Raw genomic sequence first — 22,894 nt, forward strand, 5'->3', positions numbered from 1 at the left:
ATTGTATTTGTGTGATGCAACTAAGGGAAAAAACAAATGTGAAAGTTCATCTTGGGAGCTCTTACAGGCTTTCCTCCTAATAAATGAAATCTGTGAAAACTAAGACTTACACTAAATAAAAACTAAACTAAAACTGCTTAATCACTTGTTGAACTAACTAAAGCTAAATCTCAATGAGAAAACAAACTGAAAAACTAAATAAAAATAAAAACTAATGAAAATGTTAAAACTATAATGCTGTTGCTCTATAGGTTTTCTGTTTCAGTGCTTCTGACACCACTTGTCTCCTGGGAGAACTCAGCCCTTTAGAAATGGAGTGATCCAAGATCCATGTCTGCACATAATCCTATAGTGAAGGTGCAGTGAGTTCACAGGCTGCACCTGCACATTCTGCATAAAAGGTGAAGCGGTGCAGTTATCTGTGTGTGGACTCATGTAGCTGTAGCAGTGGTCTGTCTCTCAATGTCACTAGATTAATTAAAAAGGTGCAAACTGAACCATTCCTTTAATAAAACTGATGAGCTGTAACATCTTTATTCACTGAGTATATACTTATTTCACAGATCTATTTAATGCTGTATTCTGATTGGTCGATCACTGCATTCTAAGGTCTGTTATTTCTGTATAACAGACTGTTGACGCTCTGATTGGCCCTGGAAATTGTTACCTTTCCATTAGGCTACCGCTTCAGAAAAATAAAAAAGAGGAGAGATTGAAACCCTTCATTCATGACCAGTGGGTGGCTCTCATAAAACTGTGTATAGTGATCATGAAGACTTCTAATTATAAACATTTTGTTCACAGTTTTGTCACATCCAGGGCCACAGCATGAGAAAACACAGACATGAAGAAGTCCCAGTCCCCTGTTTCATTTCACTGTCAATGGCAACATCCAGTTTAATGTGAATTATAAGTAAAAGTTTTCATCATTTTAATCAAAATTTTGTCTCAAATTAGTTTAAAGTAGTAAGCCATGAAATAAGTGTGAGCAGGAATAAACCCCAACAGGATGGATAGAACCCTGGCGTGAAGCTGGAGTTATACATTATCCCTTACATATTCAATGATATAACCTCATTATAACATCAAACATGACACCACAAGATAATGGAAGAAAACCCCCAAATCTACAGTACCACCTACCTTTTTACTGCACTTGGTGGTCATCCTGGAGCAGCACTTCCTGTGGCAGGCGTAGCGACACACTGCAGACGACACAACAACACAATCAGACCGATGTCTCTCTACAACCTCCTCACAACACAAAACGCTGCAACAAACCCTCTGCAGCCCGTCGCCGCCTCCAGACTCAGGCCGGACAGTCTGGATGTGATGTCAAGATGGAGCTTTGTAACTAGACCCAAGATAGATTCATGAAAGGAAACGGGAGGGTTAATCTAATTTTTCCGACACTCAGGGAGGCAGGGCAACAGTGTGAGTTTTGTGAGTATGAATGTGCAGTGCCTGTGTTTTGTACAGTATGTGTGTGTGTGTGTGTGTGTGTGTGTGTGTGTGTGTGTGTGTGTGTGTGTGTGTGTGTGTGTGTGTGTGTGAAATGAGTGGGAGGGGGTGTAATGTGCCATGTGGGTGGAAATAAAAACTACACTAAGGGCGTGAGAGCCTGTGGGTAAGTGAGTTAGGAGAACATTAGGAACTGCAGGTGGTGTGTATTTTTGTGTGTTTGTGTGTGATATTAGACAGACCTGCAGATCTTTACAGCCTGTTTTTGAGGTTGAAAGTTAGAATACTGAGTGAATGTCTGTATTTGTCCATTAACCTTCCTCGAGTCGCCACTGGCCCGTCAGGTTTTTGACATAAATTTGTTTATTGCATCAAGGCTTTTTGACTTTGTCAGGAACAAACAAAATAAAACATTTTTTTTCCACAAAATTTCAAAATGCTCTGGTTAAAATTGTTAGGATTGGTTTAGCCTGGTTATAACGATAAGAAGAATAATGAGAACTGAAATCATAAGTGCAAAACCAAGCTTTTCATGGATAAGGAGCCTAACAACGTAACCAAGAGATGAGAAACACATGGGATGATAAATAATTGTTTTGAGTGTGTTTTACAGCTGATTTAAGACTGGGGTCAGAACTGACCCTAACACCATAGATGGTGGCAGAAAGCTACAAGAGGAAGGTTAATTAATTCAGATTTGATTAGATTTCTTCCGAGTTTGTTGATGTGTGGCTTCTACAAGATAAAAATCTGACATCAGACAGGATGTGAAACACACATACACAGTGATATAAAGTGATAACCTTGATATGTCACTACTCATCTTTAGAAATCAATTCATCTTTGTTCTTTTACTTGCTACTTTCCATGAACACATCAAACTACAGTAAACCTATGTTGTAAAACATGAAAAGCTTGTGCTCTCTTGTGCTTCATCTCTCTGACTGTGACTATTAGCTTTAGTTATGTGTTTATTTGTTAAACAGGGACAGTTAATCAACATTTCAGTTGCCACATCAATGTAAATGTGCCAGAGTTAGCTAAATACTGTAGCTAATTTTCATCCATATATATTATTGATAACACTAGCTAACACACACTAGATAACACAGCTGTCCCTCTCACGCACACATTGCATTGCACACTGCTTCTGTTCTCTTAACGTGAGTTTGTGTATGTGTTGGGTGTACAGTACAGTACAGTATGTGTGTGTGTGGAAACTAGCACAGATGTGGCTGAGTAATGTGGCCAGTGTTTGTGTGTCAGTCTGTGGGTAAGATACAGACAGAGCAGACAAGACCAGTGTTAAGGCCACGTTTAAAGAGAGGTGTGGTCTGATCCATGAGTACCAGGCAGTAATACGTGAGCATGTTGATGGACGATGCTGCTGGTGGGATCACAGGACGGTTCACAGTTTGTTGTGCAAACACAAAGTGGACCAATCACAGGACGGTGTGACTTCAGTCAGAAAGCAGATAGGAATACGATAGGAATGTTAATACGAATGACTTTATTAAGGTAGCTGCCTTTGTCTCTGTCTCTGTCTGTCTGGTGGAGAAGCACTGATGACAGTCATGGACTGAAACGTTTTTAGTTCACCTTTCTGCACTTGTTTCACCAGAATGTCTTGATTAAAGAGACTGTTCTGCATTTATCTCAGCCTGTGATTTTAAAGGGATAGTTCATCTCTTTTGAAGTAGGGCTGTATGAGCTACAAATGCCCATTAAGTACACTAGATATACAGTAGTAGAAAGGTCTATAAAAAAACACTTTTTTCCGGCAGCTGATGCATTGTAAATTTTTACATTAGATGATACTCTTGAACTGGTGTATTATTTTGAGATGGGACTTCTCGCAGGTGGTGAAAATACTCTGATTAATGGTCCCTCATTGACAACAGTGTCTGTGCCTGTGTCTCGGTGCAGCATGATGCACCGGTGTTTCTTAGTGTGGGGGATAGAGACCTTTCTACTGCATCTAGTGTACTGAATGGGCATTTGCAGCTCATACAACCCCACTTCAAAAAAGCTGAACTATCCCTTTAAAGTTAAATTGGTGTGCTGGTACCTTCTCTCTCCTCTTTGCTCATTTTTGTCCAGTACTGACGCACCCAAGAGTTATTCTTTAAGGCTTTGAGTAGGTGCAGTTTCACAGCACCTTTTTGACTAAAGATTTAACATAAACGCAAAAGCAAAACATCTGAATAGTGTGTGTGTGTGTGTATGTGTGAGTGTGTGTGTGTGTGTGTGTGTGTGTGTGAGACAGCATTTGTGTGTTCATGCATCCAGTCCTCACATTTGCAGACGCAGGCTCGGTCCATCATCCAGATGAGGGAGGAGCAGTACTCGCAGTAGGTGGGAATGCTGTACTGTGTGGACTTGAAGATGTGGCCATTGTGTTCCTCCACCTGCAGGGGGCAGCAGAGCAGCAGTCAGATCAGACTCACACTAAATGTTTTTATTCCAGGTATTGTGTTTTTACAGCGTGTGACTCACAATGTCAGTTTCCTTCTTCCTTGACTTCTTACGCTCGCGTTTAGGAGCCTGGAAAGAGAGAGATGTCCATTAAAACGTACAATGTACATAACTCCTAAATTCTTATTATCTGCTTCAATTTCTGCTTTGTTTTTTTTATTTCTTTGCTTAGACATCCCAATATTTAAAACTGATAAACCTTGATAAATTCAGCTAAAATTATATTTCCCAGTTATCTTCCCATCCGCTGTGTCTCACCCGTCCGATGGTTCCCTCCATGGGCTTGTACTCGGTCATGAATTCATCCAGGAAGACCTTGAAGGTGTTGACCCACACCTTCACCGGCGACTCGCTCCAGTCTCTCTGCTCCAGGCGCATGGTCTTCTCCAGGATGTGCTCGAACAAGGCGTAAAGATCTTTGTAGCGGATGCTCTTCCCGTCATCCATCTGGAGGGTGAGGGCAAAGAAAAGACACATCTTAAAGTTTGCAGTAAAGTCAGTAAAGCGTCACGTACACTTACTATTTCCTTTACATTTTGATCTGCTTTTTCACAGACTTAACCCTGTCTGTGGTGTGAGAACAAAGGGAGAGCAAAGACTCACGGCCAGAGCGGTGGAGTACGAGTTAAAGATGTTGATCCTGAACTCCTTCAGAGCCTTCTTGAAGACAACGTCCACCATGGTGTCCTTCTTACTGTCTTCAGAGTCCAGGTCAGCGATCTGCAGGGACAGACACAAGGTTTGGACCCTGGTTTTATAACAATCTAAAGCAGGATGATTATTTCACATCTGGGGTAAAGATGCTTCCTTGTGTGATATAAATGTACAAGGCTTAAAGATAATCCACTCTCTTAAGTCAGATCGCAGGAGGAGAGTCCTGGAGTTAAGTGTGGACAAACTGGACAGACCAAAATGAGTTTTTCGAGTTTCCCAAGGGGGTTTTCAGGCGCTAACCCTGATGCAACACACCTTCTTCATGAGGAAGTCGTTCATGCTGCGGTAGTCGTGGGCCGACGTGAGGATGTGCAGAGCGTCGTTCTGCCACTGGGCGGGCTCTAGGGCGATGCTGCTGATCTTCACGCTGCGCCGCCGCCTCATCTTAGGAGACGGCTCCTTGTTCTCCTTACTGTCCCTGATCCCCTGAGCCGCCGCCGCCTCCAGGTCCGGGCTGTGAGGGGGGGACGGGCCTTCTGGGGGACAAGAGATGGAAAATACACACTGTTAGCCAGGGCATCCACACTAGCAGGGCTCTCTGCTGTCTTATTCTAGGCTGTGAAGACAAGCAGGAAGGAGGAGAAGGCAGTGACTGACTGAAGAGAATTTGTGGTGGTCTGCTGAGGAAACTAAATGTTTGGTGGTGATTTGGGCGTCTACAGAATTTCAAGAAAAGCTAGAAAGCCGAAAAAAGAAAGAAAAAGTTGTATGAATTTCCCCTTGGGTCTGATAAAGTAAAGTAATTCTTATCTTTGAACTCTGGGAAGAGAGGGCCAAGGCTTAAAAAAAACTGAAGAATGATTTCAGAGACAACAAAAAGCAAAAATTTGGAGTAACCCAGAGTAACATACTCCCACTTTGGATCCACTTAAACTGGTGTGAACGCTGCTGGTTCACCAGAAAGCACCGAGGTCCTGAGACTCCAGAACCAGAACCAGGACCGTGCTGGTCTGACAGCTCCCTGTGTGTTCAGCTGGTTTACCTTGTGTCTCTCCAGCTTCACTGCGGCTCGCCTGCTTCTCTCTGGACAGTTTCTTCTCTCCGTGTTTGGTCTTACTCCAGAATCGCATCTTCCCTCTCATCCTGCTAAATGACAAGCAGTTCATCCATTAAAGTTTGATTCATAAAAAAATATACCACTCTCTCTAATGTCCATAGTTCTGTAGAAGATAAAGTCAGGTGGATCTACCTTCCATCTTGACTGGAGGTTTTTCTGAGGACCTCCACCTTGCCCAGGTCTCCTGATGACATTGTCTTATGGATCTTCTTCTGGTCTTTATGAGAAGGCTGCAGAACAAAGACCAGCAACTCAGTCAGAATATACTGTATATATATACAGTAGATTTGGTTCTGGCAGGTTGGACCAGGATGCTGTGATGGATCAGTGAAGTTCATTTTCCTGTTTGCCACAGGTTGGCTGATCTGAGTGCCATGCATTATGTCATCTTATCTTATGGAGTAATACATTTATATGACTTGTTCTATAATCATAAAGAAAAGAATGCATGATGCCACTACACTATGTATATGTTTGTAAACGATATACGCGACTACAACAGTGTGTTTAATGTGAAGAAACAGGCAGAGAGGAAATCGGAGACATCCCAGAAGTTGATGTTGATGCTGATGAGAGAGGAAACAGAGGTCATGCTCTGAGCTCCTGTTAGAAAGAGACGTTGTTAGTGAGAAGTCCCTCGTCTCCGTGAGTGAGCGGCTCCAACATGCAGCAGCAGCGGAGCACAGACGGTGTGTTCAGGAGAGCTCGGTGGTCGGCATCTTCCACCGTCCTCCACCTGTCAGTCAAACACTTCCTACTGTGTGAAAACTCTTTATCGTTAAAGAGGAACAGGGAAGGGATACCTTACTGTGTTGCCATTTTGAGTTTTAATCTCAATTTCAATTCATGTTTTCCGAGTCCTGACTTCCAACGTAAATGCAACGCACCATGACAACACTGAAGAAAGGAAAACAGCTTGATCTGACAAATACCTTCCCATCTTAGTGCTGAAGTAATGAGTTGGTTATTCAGTTACTTTACCAACAGAAAATAGATGACCAACAGTTCCATGAGAAATAAGAAACATTTTGTGGTTGAAGCTTCTAAAAAGCTAAAGTTTAAAATTCCAATATTGATTTGAAATTTGATTTGTAATCATGGTACTGTAACACTTTATAATAAGTACACATTATTAAGCATTAGTTAAGCCTTAATAAAATCCATCATTTATAACACATGAATACTCATTAGTATGTAGTTTATAAATACAGTTAGTGCTTATCAATGATGAGTAAAATATTTTTTATTGTGTTCATAAACTACATACTAATGAGTATTCATGTGTTATAAATGATGGATTCAGTATTTATTAATGCTTAACTAATGCTTAATACCGTAATTACAAATCAATACTGGAATTTTAAACTTTAGCTTTTTAGAAGCTTGGACCAGAAAAAGTTTCTTATTTCTCATGGAACTGTTGGTCATCTATTTTCTGTTGGTAAAGTAACTGAATAACCAACTCATTACTTCAGCACTAAGATGGGAAGGTATTTGTCAGATCAAGCTGTTTTCATTTCTATCATTATAAAAATGATAAATTTAGACTTTACATTAACAACAAGAAGAACTGAAAATGTTTCAGGTTTGGGGCTGTTGTTAAACGTTTGGTGATAACAGAAGGGAAATATGAGATTAAACTCCAAAATGCTGACGTAGTATCCCTTCAGAGTGAGTGTGTGTTGGAGATGGAGGTGGAGTGAAGCTCAGCTCGACAGCGACCAGAGCGACGTGCAAAGCTCCTCTCTACGCGACCGACACGGCCACGGCCTGGTTTGGGTCAGCGGTGAAAACAGTGGAGTAAAAGGTGGAGTTAGCGTTAGTGTTAAAACAACTGCTGGGCCAGCCCCCCTCCCCAGAAGAAGAAGGTGTGGAGGGGGGGCGGAGCGGAGTGGAGGTCACGGCGATCCTCCAGAGATGCGGTGTTTTACCATCTCTGAGTCACTGTGACAGTCGGCCTCTGGGTGGGTGTGGGGGGGGGACAGGAAGGGGGGCAGCGTGCGGGAGTGGGCGGGGGTGTAGTACTCGTCGTCGTCGTCCGACTGCGTCGCCCCCTCAGAGTTACAGCGGGTGAGGAAGTCGGAGCGAGTCCGGGACATTCGAGCTTTCTTTTTGGGGCCCGGGCGGCCCACCTGCTGCTAGGCAACAGGAACATCAGGTCAGCTGCTGCAGACTGTGTCCATGTGTGTGTGTGTGTGTGTGTGTGTGTGTCAAGGTTATTATAGTTTTAACAGTTTCATTAATTTTTATTTTTATTCAGGTTTCAGTTAGATTTTTTATTTCAGTTTAGTTTTAGTCAGTTCAACACGTGATGAAGCAGTTCTAGTTTAGTTTTTATTTTTGAGGAATTGACTAGTTTTCATTTAGTTTTAGTTTTTCAGGTTTTAGGAGAAAGTCTCTGTCAGACCTCTGAAGATCAACTTCCAAATTTGTGGGATTTTTCCCTTTTAGTTGCATCCCATAATGTTCCCATCACTCCTCATCACGTTACATTCACTCTTATCTACCTGTGGGTCGTACTCCAAGTCGTCCCATTGCAGTCAAAGTTACAGATCTTCTCCATTTCTCTGTCTTTGTCGCCTTCAGATGTTACATATAGCTTCTGATATCTTAAGCTCCAGCTCCTCTGCTGGCCGATTCACATGGCTACTTATGTGAGACCCTTTTAATGTGCAGCTGATTGGCTATTCACTTGCTTTTGTTCTTTTTTCAGCCAAAGAAAAGCCAGTATGCTAATTTGATGTGGGATCATCGGCCTCAGCTGCAGGAGGATTTACTTGAAAAAATACCCCAAATCAAATATCAATTTGAATGTTTTAAAACCACCGATACTATTATTTGAAACATGGAGTGGCTTCTTCATGATTTCAACTTACATATTCTGCAAAAAAACGAAAATCATATTTTTAAAAAAATGTGGTGGGTTGGGTCCCATATTGAGCTGTGGCGTTTATTTCCTGCAGCTTTAGACATCTCTAAGAAAACTACAACTAAACTCATGTTCTCTGACATTCAGTTTAGATATAGTGAGTTTTGCATTGTTCATTGTAGTTTTTATTCATTTATTCATTTATTTCAGTTTACGTAATTATTTTTTCACTGCTAGTTTTAGTTTTAGTCTTAGTTATAGTTAACTACAATAACCCTGGTGTGTGTGTGGCTGTAAATACACACAATTTCTTCTTTTTTTCCCTTTTTGTTTTCTCTTTTTCTACCTCTCACCTGTGCATCATCTCTCTGAGCTGCTTCATCCTCTGGTAACTTTGTTTTAATCTGTACATTCGCCAGCACATTAGAGCTACTATGAAACCATATACCTTTGATGCCTTGGGCCAATGAAAATCTATTTGATTCTAAAGTCTTAAGACAGGTGTATTATATTTCTGTGGAGACATTAAACTATACTGTATATTAGAGAGGATTAAATAACTTATTCAGATTTTCACAGCTGTCATACTGTCAGAGTAAAGTTTCACATTGTTAGGAAATGATCCTGCACATATGAAGAGTTTCCTGAGTGAGAAGACAACGTATGTAACAAAATGCATGAGTGAGTGTGTGATGTGTTGACAGTCGTGTGTGTGTCCTACCTCTCTGTTTCTGGATCCAGCAGATTTAGAGTCGTCTCTGAACATGGCGAGAGATCTCTCCTGGTTCACCAAATCCTTATCTGACCTGCCACACACAGACACACACACACACACACACGTTACAACCAGGCTCAGATCTCTCTGATTCGAAGGCGTGTGAATGAAAGCTGCTCACCACCAACAACTTCTTCAAAACGCACCGTCAGAATCTAATAATCGTGCTGCTTTGACTCTGGAGTTCTGAACTGACTGACTTAATATGCATTTTAGCTGCATTTAGCTGCATTTAGCTGCTGCTGCTGCTGCTGCTGCTGCTGCTGCTGCTGCTGCTGCTGCTGCTGCTGCACACAAATGGAAACACCTACCAACAGAACAGAGAATATCCTCCAATGTGACTGTTTTTAAATCCAGGCTAAAACTGTCTCTAAATAAGCATGTATGTTCTTCTAAATAATTTTAATGCAAATTATTATTATAATCTTATTATACTCTATATGTATCTAGCTCAATATTTTCTTTCTCTCTCTTGTTTGTTTTAATTGTTTGTATTGGTCTATTTTTTTTATTTAAACATTTTAATCATTTTAACATGACATTTTACAGAACATTTCCTGACATATGACTTGATATAATAAATGAATGACAGGCCGTATAGCAGCATAAGTTACAATAAAATAAAATAAATTAATTAATTTTTAAAAATTAAAAAAAGAGGGAAAATACGAGAGGGAAATACTAAGAGTAATAAATAGATAAAATAAATAAATAAATTAGTTTGTATTGGTCTATTTTAAAGTGTGTGTTGTAATGTGTCTGATTTTTACAACTGATCATTTGTGTTTATCTAAAGCCCACTGAGTTGCCTTTGTGTCTGCATTGTGCTACACTATATAAATAAAGACACCTTGCTTTGCCGTCGTTGTATAGATGAAGTTTTAATAGAGTTCACTGATCAGCCACGGTGTGTGTTGAGATGTTACTAAAAAGCAGATTTGGTGACGTCACATGAGCCGTTGCCGCGGCAGCGCTGCTGGACTTACTTGGAGAAGGGGAGTTTGCGTCTGGGAGGGGAGAACACAGAGTTGGACGGTTTCTCCACCATGTTCACGATCACCGTCTGGGCTGAGCTCTTCTTCTGGGCTTTGGGGGGCTTGGTGTCCAGGGTGGGGCTGGGGGCCTCCTGTGCAGGCCGGACCACCTGGACCACCTTGGCCTCGGGAGTCTTGGGCTCCAGGACGATCTGGATGTCCACCTCCGAGGAGCAGATCCCATCCGGACTGGACCCTGAGGGGACCTTGGGGGACTTGTCCACCTCTTGACTGCATCTGTGGACCTGTGGGGGGGTCCCGTGAGCCTGCTCCACCTCCGCTCCCACCTCCAGGCCCACGATGGGGGTGACCTGAGGACTGGATGAAGGGTCTCCCTCTAGAGTCTGGGCTGCCAGCAGCTCCCCCTCGTCCACCGGGCTCTCCTTCTGCATACTGATTAAAACCACCACCGGCCTTCGGGACGTGGACTCTCTCCGCTCTTTGTAACATTTGCTGGGGCTTTCGAATTTCTGTTCGTGGACTGGACTTTGGTCAGAAGAAATATAAAAAGTGGCCCTGGGACCCTCTGCTGAGTCTCTGGGCGGCTGGTGCAGCTGCGTGTCCAGAGCGGTGGTCTGGGAGCTGAGCCCAGACCCTTCAGTCTCCATGTCCTCCACGCTCAGCAGCTCAAAGCTGCCGTGGCTGGTGGGGGACCCTCGGGGGGAGGGTCTGTGAGGCTCCTCCGGCTGAGACGAGACCCCGTCCTCCTGCACGGGACCCCCCACGCTGGTGGTCCGGACCTTCAGCAGCTCCAGACTGAACTGAGCCTGCTCCAGCTCCCTCATCCGCCTGCTCTCTCGTTTGGACCGGTTCTTGTGGCTGGTCTCGTCTGCGCTGCGACTGCGCTCTTCTTCTCTTTCTGCCTCTCCCCCATCAAACGGAACCGGCTTAGAGTCTTCACAGAGTTCAGCCGAGGCGTCCTGGACCTCGTCTTCCTGCCCCGACGTGCTGAGGTCCTCCATGGGTCCTGCATCCACCTCTGCTGCTGCTGCTGCTGCTGCTGGACTCTGATGTGGTTCATGCTGCTCCTGTAGTTCTCTGAACCTGAAGATGTGAGAGTGAAAAGCAGTGATTTAAGAGGCAGAAAACGGAATATTAATATTTTATATTAAAGGCTCCAAACCTACGCCTGGTGTTTTTTAGGTTTTTTTGGACACTTAGGGGCAGTGGAAATAAGTTACATAACACCAACAGAGCAAGTTTAAAGATCATATGGTTTCCTACAAATGCAAAAAGAAAGATTATGATTCATTGGAAGAACTAGTCTAACATTGACTCTTCCTTTAGCTCTGTTTGTGTTGCCACTTGTTCCTGGGAGAAAATATTTGTCTTTTAAGATGCTTTTTGATTCTTCTGCAAACGGTAGATGAGCTGACAGACAAATGAATTTTATGATAATGAATAATGAATCTTATCTTAAACTCTCTGTCAATCTACACTGTACATCTGTGACCTTATGTATATCCATTATATAAATCCAGCTCCTGTTTTGTTTCCTGGTCAATGGAGAACACTGTATTTTACAGCAGACAAAGCACAGACAAAATGACACGACAAAAATGGAGAGAAAGTGCACAAGAGCTGCTGCTTTTGCACTTCAGTGACTATTGGTGAAGAGAAAAAAACAATAACATTAAAACTGATACAGGAACTATGCAGGATTTTTATCTTAACTATGCTACATTTTTATGTTCATTAAACAGCTTCACAGTAATAGTGCTGGTTAAATATATGACTTGTAAATCTTTCCAGGGAGAATGGAGGCTCTCTACCTTCCACCCACAGTAGCGTTTCTTGGCTGAAAACCAACCTTGTAAGATCAGAGACTACACAAATATACATGACAACATCGTATATGATATGTAACGTTATCTACCGCTCTATTGAGTGATTTCTTTTTTTTTAAAGTATATATTTTTTTATTGCCTTTAATTGATAGTGCAGTCAAGAGAGACAGGAAATGGGGAGGTAGAGAGTGGGGGAATGACACGCAGGAAAGGGCCTTCCGACGCGGGACTCGGCAGCTTTACCTACCGAGCTAAACGCCGCCCCTATTGAGTGATTTCTTGCCGGCTTCGTTGTAAACAAATGCACATGGCCGAAAGGAGGGTTAGCAACACAGAGGAAAAGCAACTGGACTTACATACAGTAGTTCCCCTTTAAAGGTTTCAAAATGAATGAATGAATGAATTTGGTCGCTAACCAACTCAATGATCAGGAATTCAACCTTTTCTTAAACATTATGTCGCTGCCATGTGCAGAAGTCTGGTTTGATCAAGTTAAATCAGATTTTCACTACTATATTGGAAGCTGTTGCAAGAAACAAATTTTTTTTTTAAGTATTTTTTGGGGCTTTTGCCTTTAGGATAGTTGAGAGAGACAGGAAATGGCGCCGTCTCCAGCAAAGACTGTAGCCTCTGCATATGGGGCGCCTGCTCAACCCACTGCGCCACACGCCGCCCCGCAAGAAACAATTTTAAATTTAATGTTGAAACAGAAAGGACCAAAATCCTCGGCGAAAAAAAAAAACCACATCCTCCTCTGCTCTAATTGCTCCGTTCACCTGAGTCGAGCCAGGTGTCCTCTGGCCAGCGTCTGCAGCTGCGTCACGGCGCCGTGGGTCCGACAGTAGCGGCTCCTCTCTCTGAATCCTCTCCAGGCCGTTTGGACCGTCACGGCCGCGGCGGCTCTGCGGTGGCGGCGGTAGCTCCTCCAGCTCCTCTGTATGACCACGGCAGAGTCGCGCAGCTGCAGGAACCTCCTGCGCTCCATGAAGCCCCTCCAGGCCGCCTGCAGGCACACCGCCGCCTCCTCCTCCATGTCGGAGCTGATGCTGGACTGTCTGAGGAGGCAGCAGCGCCACCATCGCTGCAAAGCACCAGACCAGGGGGATAGAGTTACAGTGAGAAGAGATGCAAGCTGATTGCAGTTGGAAATCCTGTAGTTTTACAACCCTTCACTTTAGTTTCCATCTAAACGAACGACAAAAACTTTGACTGAAAGATTCTGTTCAGGTCTAAATGTTGGTTTTATTTTCCCTGTCACTTCCTGTCAGCTTCACCTGACACCAGCTCTACGTACGTAGACCTGAACCAGTCAGTCACTGAGGTTTGTGGGATTTGATGTTGGTATTATTTGCTGGCAGGTTATAGAGTGTTATGACAGTGGGATACGGTGTGATTGCTTTATCTGGAAACTGCATCTGGCAGACAAAGAGTGAGCTGAGAACATCAAGCATCATTTAGATTTAGATGAAGTTCATTTTCTCCTAATTTAAAACTTCATTAATATTCAAAAACTGTATTCTTGGCAAGTGTAATAAAATAAATCTGACAAACTTTGTAAAACAAAAGCTGAAATATTAATTTACAATGAAACCTCTGCAACAGCTGACAGCTTCCATGTTCATGTCTGAGTTCCCCTGCTCCTGGACTGACTGAGCTGCACTGGGTTTGTTTGTCTTTCTGCCTGACAAAGACTTGGACAGCTCCACTCCGACGGCTGCGCCAGAACAAACATACCAACAGTGGCCTGAGTGCAGCATTTTCATCCTCTGTCTTTCTGTCTGTCCACTGTTTGCTTTCTTTCATTCTCCGTTTCTTTCACTCATTAGAGAAATATTAGTATTAATCATTAGTTTGTAGCACTTTAACCTTCCTCTTCTGTCTTAAAAAACTGTTGTTTTTCTTCCAACAGGATGGACTGGATTTGAATCAAACAGCCTTGTTGTAAACACTTCTTAACATTCATTGTTTAAATTGTTACTAATCATACAGTCATTCATTGCCCCCCCCCCCTGCTCTTTAAAAAGTATTTGACTTCACAGGTCCTTTACAGTTGTGTTAAACTGAGCCAGTGTTTAGGTTTAAATGACAGTGATATGACAGAGACAGGTCTGAGCAGCTTAGAACTGAATATCAGGGATGTGGAAAAGTGTTGGTGGCTACAGTTACAAAGTGCCTGCTTGTCATATTTGAGATTTTGAGAAAAAAACAACTAAATAATGAAAGAAAAGTGAAAAATACAGAGTCAGTTTTATAGGCTGGAGTTTTATTCGTTGATGGTCGGATCAATTTGAATTATGCAACTGAGGAAGTTGGATGAAAAGTATTGAACCTGTAATTTTTGCTCTCAGTTTCCTCTCTGAACCCTGAAGCCTCACTGATGGATCCACATTTAGGAGTAAAAGTCAATTGTTTTACTTTTCCTTTCTTTCTTTTTTTCCTGTTTCTTTCATATGGTTATTTAATTCAACTTGCATTGTTTAGGTATAATTTGATTCTGTATGATCTTGGCATTGTTTTTACTTTGATATTTACAGATTTATTTATTTGTAAGTATTGGATTGAATCCCTTGATTCTTGATTCCCTTGATTGAGTAAAAGTCAATCTTCTAATGATCAGATAACCTCAGAGACCTGGACTTTATAAATATCAGGAGAAAATGCTGAACTATCAATCACCTCACGCTACCATAGACTAGTGTCCTGAGTGGACGGCAGCAGTGTCGGGTGGAGGAACTGTTGCCGTGGTGCACGAGGCACCGCCGTCCTCTCCCATCACAACGTCTCACCTGGATGGCGCAGGCCGAGTGTCTCATGCTGACGAAGTGTTTCCTCTCCAGGACGGCCCTGAAGCGGCGCTGCAGGGCCACGATCCGCCGCAGGACTTCCTGATGGAGGAGGGTCTGAAGTCTCTGGCGCTCCGCCTCCCGCAGGAACACCTGCATCACACGGGAACAAGGTTTACATGTTCACATCCACACAGCTCAGTGGGGAACCACAGAAAACACACAAACTGGTTTCCCAGAATCCTTTACCATGGTGTTGCCCACTTGATACCCAGCAGGCGGCAGGTGGATCCGTCTGAAGAACTCCCTGATGCCTGACTTGGTCGGGCTGGTTCCCCGAGGCAGCAGCACGTGGAAGTGACGCACAAAGTCCTGCAACACGGTGCATAGACACAGGTTTAGATACTGTGAGGCTTCATGACGGCTGGGGGTTAGTGTTCAAAACAGAAACTAAAAAAATACTCCACATTTCATTATATCCAAAAATCCAATGGCCAGCTCACACCCCAGTAATGACAGTAAAATAACTGTACTCCTTGTAGACTCATAACTGTGAATGTCAACATCAAGCCAAATAACTGAGATGAATAATTCAGCCATATTTGTGCAATAATAACAAGCAAGATCAGAATCAGAAGCGGCTCCAGTGCCAGAGTATGTTTAAGCATTCTGAGAGTTTGACTCATGTTTTCAGTGGCTCTCAGAGAACAAATGTGGGAAAAAATAAAAATATATGCACAGGACACAACAAGATCCAGAGTTACAAAGTAAAAAAAACAAAACTCACTACAGGTGCACTATGGACTAATGGTCTGTGACAGTAGACCTGCTGCTCAGTGGAGGATTACCTGGAAGGTGTACTTGATGCTGTATCCTGATTGGCGGATGCGGACGGTTTCCAGCATGCCTGTGTATCTGAGCTGTCTGAGCACCAGACTGTCGTTGAAACGCAACGGCAGCTGGACGAGACAAGAAAGAAGAAATGTGAATACAACAGGGAAGAAACAGTCAGTCAGTCGGTCCGTCAGTCAGTCGGTCGGTCAGTCAGTCAGTCAGTCAGTCAGTCAGTTTACTTTACCTTCTCAGCATTGGATCTAATACACTTGACGAAATAGGGCTCAGACTGATCCAGAGTCTCCATCAGTTTGTTGAGGGACGCCTGCAAACACAAACAGCTGACGTCACCTCCAGTGAAGAAAATCAACACTTTTATGTTGCAGATCCAACATGATGAAGCTCCTGTGGGATACAATATCCTGATATTTTCCTCATGATCAATCTTTTGTGTGAGTGATGTTTTTGTAATTCTCTGAGGCTCCAGCAGGGGGCGGCGGCACCACTGACCTGGAACTGTGCGCTGATGCTGGGCGGTTTTTTCTTCTTGTGCAGGTGAAGCAGAGACTTGGTGATCCGGTCGTGCAGCGTCACACTGCTCAGGTAGCGCAGAGACTTGACGTCCAACAGGTGCTGCACACACACACACACACACACACACACACAGCCACACATGCAGTCAACATTAACAACAACTATATTTAGATCTGTTGCCGTTTCTGACTGTGTTGTCTTGTTGTGCGTCAGGTTTGTGTCTTACCTTGGGCAGGGCCGGCTTGATTTTGCAGTTTTTGTTTCTCCTAAAGATGAGAAACGCAGTTTTCATATCAGCTGCAGAATGCATACATGTGTTTGATAACGCTGCACATTCACACTCATCAAGGTTCATTAGATCTACACAGTTTCAGTCCCTCTTTGCTTCATTCTCTAAAGGAATCTGCCTACTACACTACCCATAAAGCCATGGGATAGCATCTTTTCAATGTGGTTGGCCCTGACCAGGACAGAACATCACAATGATCCCCTTTCGTGCACGTTCCTCTATAGAAAACGTCATCAGACCAGGAAGAACATGAAAGAGAATTCATAAGGTCTGACTGCATTTCACTTTTTCACTATCTGACATAGACCATGAATCCTCCTGTCTCAAGCACAGAAACAATATTTGATTAAATGATGGAATAATAATAATAAGATAAAAGTAGCAGAGTTGTGAGTACATCCATTAAAACATTAATTCTGAGTGAGCAACTTTTATGTATACAGTATAATATTGTGTTACGATGATGATCAAGTGTAATATTCTCGTTCTGCATGGTGGCTCCTAACCGAACACATCTGAGAGAGACGTAATCTATATTTATGGATTATTTATGGGTTTGGAGCTCAGCCAGTCAGACAGGGATTTTCCATCAGTTCTGCATTGTGTCACAAACTGAAAACAGCTGCTCTGTTGTCTCTATGTTTGCGTTGGTCAGCCATAGTGAAACTAAAATGGTGCGTCATTTCTTGTTGGTCCTGCTAAGGTTTTTGGGACAGAATTTCACTCCTTTGGTTTCGTAAAGGAAGATCAGTGTTTCCTCTGCTGAGGGGGATACAGTAAGATAGCAGGCTTTGAAAACTCAACCAGCAAAGATATCAGACCTAATATCTTTTATATGGACATAACAGCCGAGTGATGCGCCTGTTTTCACACTATCATCTTGATCTATTAGCCTCATTAGCTGTGATGATGCAACATAATGATACATAATACTTGTAGGACTGTGTGTTTAAAGGGTGGGTGAATGTTTTCAGTGTCTGGTGGTGTTTGTGCATTCTGTGTTTTATGACAGACTGTGAGAACTAATTTCCCTGTGGGACAATAAAGTTAGTCTCTGTTTGTATCTTGGTTTTGGGGTGTCTCACTCACAGTAGGATGCCCTGGGCCCTCTCCAGGAGCTTGCTGTTGGTCGAGTTAAGGAAAATCCCGTCTTCTTCCAGGGCGGGGCTTCCTGATGAGGAGAGACGACTCGACCTGGAGCTACGGCCGTTATAGCCAACGCCGTAGCCATCCCTGCAAGGGAGGAGAGGAGCGTTCATCCTTTGTACTATAGGTGTCAACTGAGTGTTAAAGGGGATTTATAATGGAAATATCATTTTTGAAGGCTCTTTTACATATATCTGGGTGTTTGTTTTGCCTTCTGGCCCCCAAAATGTGAGAATTGACTGTAATGTTCAGGCTCCCTGGGTTGAAATCCATGTGGTTTTACGAGCTGTTCCCTCAGTTGTCTAGCAATGATGTAACTAGTTTTTTGAATTTGCATAATCCCACCCCAACCTGGTACCAGTAGAAGGGGTGGGGCAAGCAGTGGTTCATTTGCATTTTATTTATTTATTTATTTATTTTTATTTATTATTTTCTCACATCCACTGCTACAACAATAGTAATCCAACACCCGTTAGAACAATTCATTTTACAAATGGTTTTAGTAGATGAACAATCAGCATTAGTTTGTTTATATGTGTGTGTAAAAAATAAGTCAGAAAATCTTAATTTAGAATAATCACACTTTAAGAAAGAGAAAAAAAAACACCAAACACCAAACAATCATTTCATTTGTTCATTTGCATTTAAAGGGACAGACACTGAAACCAGCCGTTCTGAACAGGGCTGTTTAGCTGTTTAGAGAGGATGAAAAGAGCTGTGATGTTTGATCCTTGGAGTATTTTGACCAAAGCATGTCACAGACATGTCTTTAAGACACCTGGGAACTATTTTAATTTGTGGAGAAGGGGCAGAATATGTCTCCTTTAATAATTATAAATCTGGGGTCTTAGCCATTTTCCAACAGATTAAGTGCTTACATTTAATTATTGACACCTCTCTCAGGTTTTGATCGTAACTGTGCTACTGTATAACCTGCGCTGTGTGGGACTCACCAGCTGGCTTTCTCATTCAGGGCGTTGGTGCCTTGAAGATCTGACAAAGGAGTGCGGGGATTCTTTCTGGTGATACCTGGATGGAGAAGAGAGAGGACACATGAACCCAGTCGCTCCCATCACAGCATGGAAATGTGACATACTTTCACGTCTCTGAAGCAGTAACCACCACCACCACCACCATTGTGAACATGGTGCATTTTACACATACACATCCATCTAAAGCCATTTCCTCCTCACTGTGCTTCCTTTTTCTTCTATCCTGCCAACCTGGTTTCCCTTTCCAACTTTGTTTCCTGCTTCTTGCTACTGTCTTAGCCTGTCATGGCTCTTTTCTAGTCAGCCTCACAACACATAATGTGTTTGTGTGTACAGAGTTAACCCCAGAAATAAGTTGCAGCACAGTAAAAGCAGTGAGGGTAAGCTTTACCAGGAGAAAACCACAAATGTAAACAGGAAACACCCAGCTCATTAGCTGCTTGTTTTTATATGTAATGTCTCTGAACACATTAATGTTCCCCTGCCAAAACCACTGAGGTGAGGAGAAAAACTCTGTCTCACACACACACACACACACACACACACACACACACACACACACACACACACACACACACACACACACACACACGGTTCATTATTGACACCACACTCATGTTGCAGTTCATATGGAGCCACAGCCACCAGGCCGTTAGCTCCCCAACAGCTAGCTTTGTTCAAAGGGAACAAAACAGAATTAATATGTAATTTATTGTTGGATTCATCTGTAAACATTTTGTGAAATGGAATAATGTTGGAAGAAGATCAGAGACTTTTTGAGGAGTCAGACACCAAAGCACTTGGAGACCTCTGGGTGAATCTTTAACATTTTGTATTTTCAAAGCTTCTCATATTATCCATCATGTTAAATCTACATCTTAACAGTAACTATTCATTAAAGCTGCAGAATACACATAGTGGAGTAGAAAGTCTATCTTGAATGTGATGAAGTGGAAGTATAATGAAAAGTATAAATACTTTTGTTACATAGTACATAGTTACTTCCCACCACTGTGGGTCAAAGGTCAAATGCTCCATGGAGGACATCCCCCACTTCACATCTTTTCACTGGAGTCTGATAACTGCACATGACTCTCAGACTCCACGCCTTCAGTTTGCAGCAGGACTTCCATTTCCGTCTCCAAACCCAGATAACCCCGATGACATCAACAGATCATTTTCTCACAATTCACAGGACACAAACTTGTCTGATCGCTCATGCGTGGGAATACGTCTGGTTATGAGCTTTGCTCTGAGGTGAGTCAATGTGAGCAGCGTCTGATTTCCAATGTCTTATTAAGGGCCATAATAAAAGCAGAGCTGGAATATTCTCATCTTGACCATAATAGACTCCTCCAGTCCGGCCGCATGGGGATTGATTTCTGTGAGTGGGATGAGCTGAGTGAAGAGCTTCTGATTGAAAACATGGGAGTCAGAAGCACGTTTCACTTCAGTTCCATTTCAATTCTACAGACCTTTATCGACAGGACGCACTTTCATTACACACCCAACTAACGAGAAGCCCCTTTTAAAATTTAACACAATTGATCCTGAGTGGGACTGAAGACAACAGCAAACACACCAATCACTGCTGTTTGGATTTTAAATGAAGGAGATTTTAACATACTGCTAATGTGGAATATAATGTCATAGATAAAAAAGGACGGTGGCAACAGCTCCTATTGTTTGCTGTGGATAACCTGAATCACAGGCACACCCAACTTGTTATTGGAATAAAGTTTACTTGAACAAACACATTCCTCTCTTTCTTCGTTCGTTATTCAAGTGTTTTACGGAGTTTTTTTACTTGAATAACTTTGAATTTACATGACAGAAAAAAACAAACAAACAGTTTTTATGATTTTTTCTGCAAAAACATGTTGTGACCTGGTTTCACCTCAGTGTGACCCTGTTCATTATAAATCTGAAACCAAATCCCAGTGATAATCAGTTGTAATCTTGTTCACTTTGCACAACACGAGGCGGAGAGGCTGCAGCAGTCTGGGCGGGTTTACTCACTGTATTTTTCATCTTTGCATCTCTGAAGGATCTCGAGGCTCCTCTGGTGAACCGGGTGGTGGAGGAAACTGAAGCTGTCGACGGTTTTGACGACAGCGCAGGGAACTGCTGCATCATTCCCTGAGGAGGGGGAGAGAGGGGAAGAGAGAGTGAGAGACTTAATGTTTCCTATACGGCATGTTAGGTTGTCAAGGATACGACTGTTTAACATTTAAATGGGGAAATTAAGAAGAAAAGAAAGAGAATGAAAAGCTGATAAGGAATAGAGAGGGAACAAAGACAAGTCACCGGTGACATTTTCTAAAGCGGTTCCTCCCAGTTTATGAAAATAAACACTGCAGAGGAAGATCAAACCCCTCTTCCTCCTCCTCCTCCTCCTCCTCCTCCTCCTCATCACCATCTACAGCAGAAGCTGCAGCTACAGCTCCCAGTTTAAAATCCTCACCTCCACAAACACACCCTGTTGTTCTTGGCCCAATTAAAGCAGGAGTTTGGCTGCAGATTTCTCTACAGTAATGAATTACAGCACACAAGTGGGAGTTGAGTGGAGCGCTGAAGCTAAGATCGTACTGAAACGTTACATGAAGCAGCACCGTTACTGTTGTCTGCTGGGACATGGAAAACAACTCCTGAATAATTCCTCTTTCTGAGAAAATGCAGGAGGAGAAGCGAGTGTACGTCGGGTTCAGACGGTGTTTTCTTCAGCCAACAGTCATTACAGCTGCAACTCCTCAATCTCTGTCAGGATGGATCATTATTCCTGACAAATTGACTGCTAGGTCTATAAAACGCCAAAGAGATGCTGAAATTCTGTGTAACTCAGCTTCTGCGTCATCAAATTACTTCTTGAACCAGCAGCACAATTAATGCATTAATCATCTCAACAACAAATGTAGCAACATTATTTTTATGAATCTCTGCTGTTTGCTGATTTGGCTTCTTAAACTTTGTATCTTGGCTATTCATTTTCCCTAGAGACTAAATGAGATAACTAATACACTGAATAAGCAACAGTCATTGAAAGAAACATGTTATAAACATACAGAGTTTCACAACAACAACTTCTACATCATTGATTATAAAAAGTATGTAGAATAAACTACATTTTCTAAAAAAAAAAATCTAATTAAACTTGAGTTTTAATCTTCACCCACGCTGCTGTCACTTCATCAACACTCATCTATCTACCTGTAACTGCACTAACTTTCAGTTTGTTTTAAACTGTGTGACAAAAATATCCAATCACTGGAGGAAACTAACTCTTGCAAATTGTAAATATATGCTAAATAAAGACTCAAGAGAGTACATTAGATAATCTGTGTCCTGGTTTTCATTATCATACTACTATTCATTGCAATTCTGATGTTTTGTTTTTATCACGGTAGACCTGCTGCTATAATTCACATTTTATTAGGAGTACTGGATATTGTACAGTATGTTGTGGAAATGCATCATGTCCTACTTAGTCTGTACTTTAAGTTTTATGTGAGGACAACAGATGGAAAGTAGCTTCCTGCTAAATCAAGTGCACATATCTTTTCTTTTTGTTTTTGAAATGATTAATACAAGTGCACACTGTCCTTAAACCCAATGAAATAAAAATAAATAAGTAAATAAAAGATAAAAATGCCAAGATATTTAGTCTGAGACAAAAACAAATGAGGAACCTCCTTACAACTCATCTGTGACTGGTCACCACTCACTGAGACCACAGCAGCAGTGGTGTGTTTCTTCTAAGGAAACTTAATAAAGTCTGAAGATGTTGGATGTGTTGTAAGACAGTTCTGCGGAAAAGAAGTTGATCATTGGTTGATGACAGTCACTAAATTAGCACCAATGAACTCAGCTGATCTGCTCCTTCGGGACTGTGTGGGTGCGGTTTGATCATATTTGATTGACAGTTACTAAACAACCCACCCTGAGTCATCGGAGCATCCGCCCCGATACGCACACTCCTGGTCTTTACGAGTAGTTAAGAGCCCACTTGTGTGGCGTGTGTCCGGAAGCTGCCATTAGGAGCATGTGGATGTTTATCAGAGCTGACTGGGACACACTGTGTTACTGTTTACATCCTGCACCTCCAGGCGCTGTGCAGCCCAGACGCTTTGTTGGTTTCATTTTCACG

At 42.4% G+C, this 22,894-nt stretch overlaps 1 protein-coding gene across 10 annotated transcripts in view; it reads right to left on the reverse strand.

The window, feature by feature from the left end:
• Positions 1–22,894, reverse strand: part of LOC146985495 (unconventional myosin-IXAa-like) — a 194,301-nt gene that overhangs the window by 15,443 nt on the left and 155,964 nt on the right. For all 10 annotated transcript variants that reach the window (XM_085778498.1, XM_085778497.1, XM_085778496.1 and 7 more), the window contains exons 15-35: positions 20,770–20,889; positions 18,712–18,787; positions 17,702–17,845; positions 16,550–16,589; positions 16,300–16,422; positions 16,034–16,114; positions 15,804–15,914; positions 15,205–15,327; positions 14,959–15,108; positions 12,949–13,253; positions 10,338–11,429; positions 9,298–9,382; positions 7,639–7,842; positions 5,840–5,937; positions 5,633–5,736; positions 4,906–5,126; positions 4,540–4,656; positions 4,195–4,383; positions 3,958–4,005; positions 3,758–3,869; positions 1,144–1,205 (exon numbers count right to left, since the gene is read on the reverse strand). In XM_085778498.1, coding sequence (XP_085634624.1) covers positions 1,144–1,205; positions 3,758–3,869; positions 3,958–4,005; positions 4,195–4,383; positions 4,540–4,656; positions 4,906–5,126; positions 5,633–5,736; positions 5,840–5,937; positions 7,639–7,842; positions 9,298–9,382; positions 10,338–11,429; positions 12,949–13,253; positions 14,959–15,108; positions 15,205–15,327; positions 15,804–15,914; positions 16,034–16,114; positions 16,300–16,422; positions 16,550–16,589; positions 17,702–17,845; positions 18,712–18,787; positions 20,770–20,889 — 3,605 coding nt within the window. The remainder of the gene's footprint in view (positions 1–1,143; positions 1,206–3,757; positions 3,870–3,957; positions 4,006–4,194; positions 4,384–4,539; positions 4,657–4,905; positions 5,127–5,632; positions 5,737–5,839; positions 5,938–7,638; positions 7,843–9,297; positions 9,383–10,337; positions 11,430–12,948; positions 13,254–14,958; positions 15,109–15,204; positions 15,328–15,803; positions 15,915–16,033; positions 16,115–16,299; positions 16,423–16,549; positions 16,590–17,701; positions 17,846–18,711; positions 18,788–20,769; positions 20,890–22,894) is intronic.

This window comes from Trachurus japonicus, chromosome 6 (assembly GCF_045865225.1).
Source record: "Trachurus japonicus isolate A0001 chromosome 6, Traja_1.0".
NCBI lineage: Eukaryota > Metazoa > Chordata > Actinopteri > Carangiformes > Carangidae > Trachurus > Trachurus japonicus.